Source organism: Lonchura striata, chromosome Z, assembly GCF_050655825.1.
Source record: "Lonchura striata isolate lonStrDom1 chromosome Z, ASM5065582v1, whole genome shotgun sequence".
Classification (NCBI taxonomy): Eukaryota; Metazoa; Chordata; class Aves; order Passeriformes; family Estrildidae; genus Lonchura; species Lonchura striata.
Window position 1 is genome coordinate 24,740,745 of NC_140740.1, and position 4,079 is coordinate 24,744,823.

The 4,079-nt window shown below is 63.5% G+C and overlaps 1 protein-coding gene across 1 annotated transcript; it reads left to right on the forward strand.

Annotated features, from left to right (window-relative positions):
- Positions 1-403: 403 nt before the first annotated feature.
- LOC146763731 (uncharacterized) lies at positions 404-2,635 on the forward strand. Its single transcript, XM_085568002.1, has 4 exons — positions 404-1,373; positions 1,516-1,697; positions 1,845-2,035; positions 2,566-2,635. The coding sequence occupies exons 1-4, from the start codon at positions 404-406 to the stop codon at positions 2,633-2,635; spliced, it is 1,413 nt and encodes a 470-aa protein (XP_085424128.1).
- Positions 2,636-4,079: the final 1,444 nt, after the last annotated feature.

Here is a 4,079-nt window from a genome sequence, read left to right on the forward strand (position 1 = left end):
ACCAGCTAGTCTGCTGAAAAGGAGGCCAAAGGAATGTTTTCCAATCCCCCCTTTTCATCCTTTCCCCAGCCAGGACAGAGCAATGTCCTCTCTCTTTGTAGCCGATGGTGACCCAGGCGCGGGATGCAGCGTGGGGACAGAGCCCGCCGCCGCTCCCAGCGCCCTCGCCAGGGGCTTCCCCTGCCCTGCCCAGCCGTGCCGTGCCGTGCCCAGCCGAGCCCGGCCAGCCCCGGAGCCGCCCCGCCCGCGCTGTGCCCGCGGCCCCGGCTCTGCCGCGCTCGTCCCCGCCGAGCCCGGCCCGCGCCGGGGGCCCGAGCGCAGCGCCCCCCTCAGGCCGCGCGCCGCCGGCGCAGCCGCGGCCGTTGCGCTGCGGCCGTTGCGGCGGCACTCGGCGATCGGTGCCATGGCGGAGCTGCCGCTGCCCGCCGGGCTCTGCGCCAGCACCTTCCCCGCCAAGCTGTGGCGCCTGGCGAACAGCCCCCGCGTCCGCTCCGTGCGCTGGGACAGCCGGGCCCAGGGGCTGCTCATCGACCGCTCCCTCTTCGAGCGGGAGCTGCTCAGCCCGGGCGACGCCCAGGGGCCGGCCCCGGGCACCTTCAGAGCCACGCGGTTCCGCAGCTTCGTGCGCCAGCTCCACCGCTACGGCTTCCGCAGCGTGCCGGGCCGGGCTGGCTCAGCCGCGCCGGGCGATGCCGGCGCCTGGCTCCACTACAGCAACCCCTGCTTCCGCCGCGACCGCCCCGACCTCCTGCTCCGCATCCGGCGCCGGAGCGCGGCCACCAGGCAGCGGCCGGCGGCGGGGCGGGAGGGCCGCCGGCGCCCGCCCTGCGGCTCCCAGCAGCTCCCCGGGGCGCGGCCGCTGCCGGACGGGCGGGGCGGGCGCGCTCGCTTCCAGCCGCTGCCCACGGAGCGGCCGCCGCTGCCGCCCGGGCGCCCGCCCAGCGGCTTCCTCCTGCTGCACCGGGAGCGGACGCTGCCGGACGGGCGGGAGCTGCGCAGCCCCCGGCCCGGCCGCTTCCAGCAGCCGCCCGGGGAGCGGCCGCTGCTCGCCCGGCGCCCGCCCTGCGGCTTCCACCTGCTGCACCGGGACCGGCCGGTGCCGGCCCGGCGGGAGGGGCCGAGCCGCTTCCAGGAGCTCTATGGGCAGCGGCCGCCGCCCGCCGAGCAGGAGGTGCTCCGGATCGCGCCCTGCGACTTGCTCGGTTTCTGCGGGGAGCCGCTGCTGCCGCCCGGGGAGGCGCGGCCCCGCAGCCGCTTCCAGGACCTGTACGGAGAGCAGCTGCCTCCGGTCGACCGGGAGCTGCTCAGGATGCAGCCGGGCAGCTTCCAGCCTCTCCACAGGGAGCAGCAGCCCCCAGCCTCCGTCCCACGAGGTAGGAAAAGAGCTGTAGCTCTTTGCTTTCCCAAAAGGTCATGAAAAGTGACTGAACTATTTTTCCACAAGGCTCTGTCATTCTTGCCCCAAAATCGTCAAGCCTATCGAGAAGCTTGACCAATGTGTTTGGATTCTTGCAGCTGCCTCGGGCACTTCAGCCCGCAGTGCTCCACCTGGCAGTGCTGCAGCATCAACAGCCTCCAGCTCAGCACAGAAGGCACCTGGGGAAGAACAATTGCCACCAGTGGATCTGGGCTTTGCCATAGAGCAAATGATTCGGGAGATCAGGAGGTCCGTGTCTGAAAGGCCTCCCTCTGCTCAGGTAATCCCATTGGAGAGGAATGGAAGATGCTGGGCTGAGAGATTTTGAACATTGTTACATGGAGAAGTGGAGTAATTGTACCTTGATGTGATTCCAACAAAATACTGAATGATCTCTAATTTTCTTTTTTTCTACTGTTCTTTCAAGGCGAGTATTAATGTTGCTCCTGAGTCTTCAGGAGGGGAGCCTGTGCAGAGAGCTGCAGCAGAAGAAACTCCATCTGGCACCGAGAGCTGCGGGAACAGTTCTCCAGAGCCCGAGGAGCCTGGTAAGGACAGAGCCCCCATTGGTTTAGAGAGGTGTGAGATGGCTGCTCTGAGCCTGCCTCTGGCAGGAAGGTGAGATGAGAAGAGTTGAGTTCTTGTCTGCAGGGTTGGTGCTTCCCGGTGCCTTTAGTTCAAACCCTGCACAGGCACAACGTGCCTGAGCCCTGCCCTCCACGCTTCTGCAGAGGCTCTGACAGAGTCCTCTGCTGTGGCAGGGGAGCAGGGAATAAACCTGACCTTGTGGGAGTTGTGTCACCAAGCTGGGTGTCCCAGTTTGGTTCATAACTCAGCCCCCAGCAGCCTTCAGCCATTTCAGTGAGGGCTGTGGTGTCTCTGTCACTGGCACTGTCTCTGTTTCAAGCTCTCGTGGGTGCCATTTGCACTGTGAGTGCTGAAACTTCATCAGGATACTTAAATACTTTATGCTGTGCAGTTTTGAACACTTGGAAGGATCCCTGTTTTTTAAAGAGCAGGCTTCAAATTGCCAAGTGAGAGTCTGCCTTTCAGGCCATCTTTTAAAGGCCCTCATGGACGGACAATTGGTGCTCAGGGGATACTTGGGCAAAGGCCAATATTGACTCCGTGTTTCCTTTGCTTCCCAGATCCAGTGTGATTGACTTCCCCAGGAGGTTTGCCCTGTGTGGCTGGAAGAGACAGAGGGAGAGCCTGTGACCATCGGGCAGGTAGAATTCCTCTGTCTCTCGTAATATTAATAGATGTGTATAGTTATGTAGTTGTATGTATAGGTTTATATAGTTATATTTATCCAGGTAGATGGTTAGAGGTCTGTATAGTTAATTTATTTTTAATTTTAGGTGTATATATTTATATTTTTTGATAGGCAGTTATAGTTATAGATGTCCATAGTTGCATTTATACATGTGTATAGTCGCATTTATAGATGCAATATAATTACATTTATAGAAAGGCATCTTTATTTTGATATATGGGAGTTTAGTTACATAGATTGGTATCTGTATAGGTATAGGCCTCTTTGTAACTTCCTCCCCTGCTCTGCTTCCTCCCTAACCTCTTGCTTTTCCCCTGTGCCCCCTGTGTCCCCTCTCCCTGTGCTGGTCCGAGCTGGGGCCGGGCCGGGCGGAGCAGCAGTTCCAGCCCGGGTGTCCCTGGAGCGCTGGGAGCTGCCGCTGGCCCCAGGCACTGTCCCCTGAGGAGCTGCTGAAGGACGGTGAGAGCGAGGGGCCGAGGGCCGGTGGCGCTGAAGGGACGGTGACCCTGAGGTGCTGCTGGGGCTGAGGGTGTGGGGCAGCCGGGGGCCATGGTGGCACTGAGGGGACAGGGAAGTGGCACAGGCCGAGGGCGTGGCGGGTCGAGGGGGACGGGAAGGGTCAGAAGGGCCTGAGGGGGCGAGAGGACTGTGAGGGCTGAAGAAACTGAAGGGGGCTGGGGCTTTGCCCGGAGCATGGCGGGGCTGAGGGGATGGAGGGGCCGGCAGGGAGCACAGAGGGCTCCGGGACTGCAGCTCTGCCGGGCCTTGGAAGCAATTCCAGAGCCTCCGCTTTTGCCACAGCCGCACTGAAGAGCTCGAGGACAGCCGGAGGCGGACGGGAGCCAGCAGGGAGAAGCTGCCGGCCAGCAGCAGGAGCAGGACCGGGGAGCTGCTGCTGCCAGCCTGGAGAGAGCCCGGGTGAGGCCACAGCCCGGGGAGGCAGGGTGGGGCTGCGGGCGGCGGGGCTGAGGCCGCGGGCACTGCCCGGCGGGGCAGGAGCGGGCCCTGCCCGCTCTGGGGCTGCTCAGCGCAGCTGCCCCGGCCGGCACAGGGGCTGTCCTGGGGCAAGGCAGCTGTGCCGGCAGGGCCCGGGAGCTGTGCCGGCTGTGCCGGGCTGCCGGGGCTGCGGGACAGGCCCGCCGCGGCTGCGCTCACCACGGCCTGGCCCGCTCGGCTGCTTTTTCCTTCTGGCCCTCCTGGGGAGGCTCTGAGATCTCCTCCTCCCCGATGGAAGTGCAGCTGCTGCCAAGGGAAAGGTCCCTGTACTGACTCAGTGTTCCCTTTGCTTGCCAGCTGTGCCTTCTGCCGTCCCTGTCCAGCAGAGCTGCTCTGCACAGGAGGAAGAGACCGAGGGAGAAGCTTTGGAGATGGGGCAGCTGGGATCCT

What these genes read in the sequence shown, in the direction of transcription:
- LOC146763731 (XM_085568002.1), top strand. Translation starts at nt 404, where the DNA reads ATGGCGGAGCTGCCGCTGCCCGCCGGGCTCTGCGCCAGCACCTTCCCC. An exon ending in CCCAGCCTCCGTCCCACGAG is followed by an intron (nt 1,374 to 1,515) that starts GTAGGAAAAGAG and finishes GGATTCTTGCAG; the next exon opens with CTGCCTCGGGCACTTCAGCC. An exon ending in AGCCTGCCTCTGGCAGGAAG is followed by an intron (nt 2,036 to 2,565) that starts GTGAGATGAGAA and finishes TTTGCTTCCCAG; the next exon opens with ATCCAGTGTGATTGACTTCC.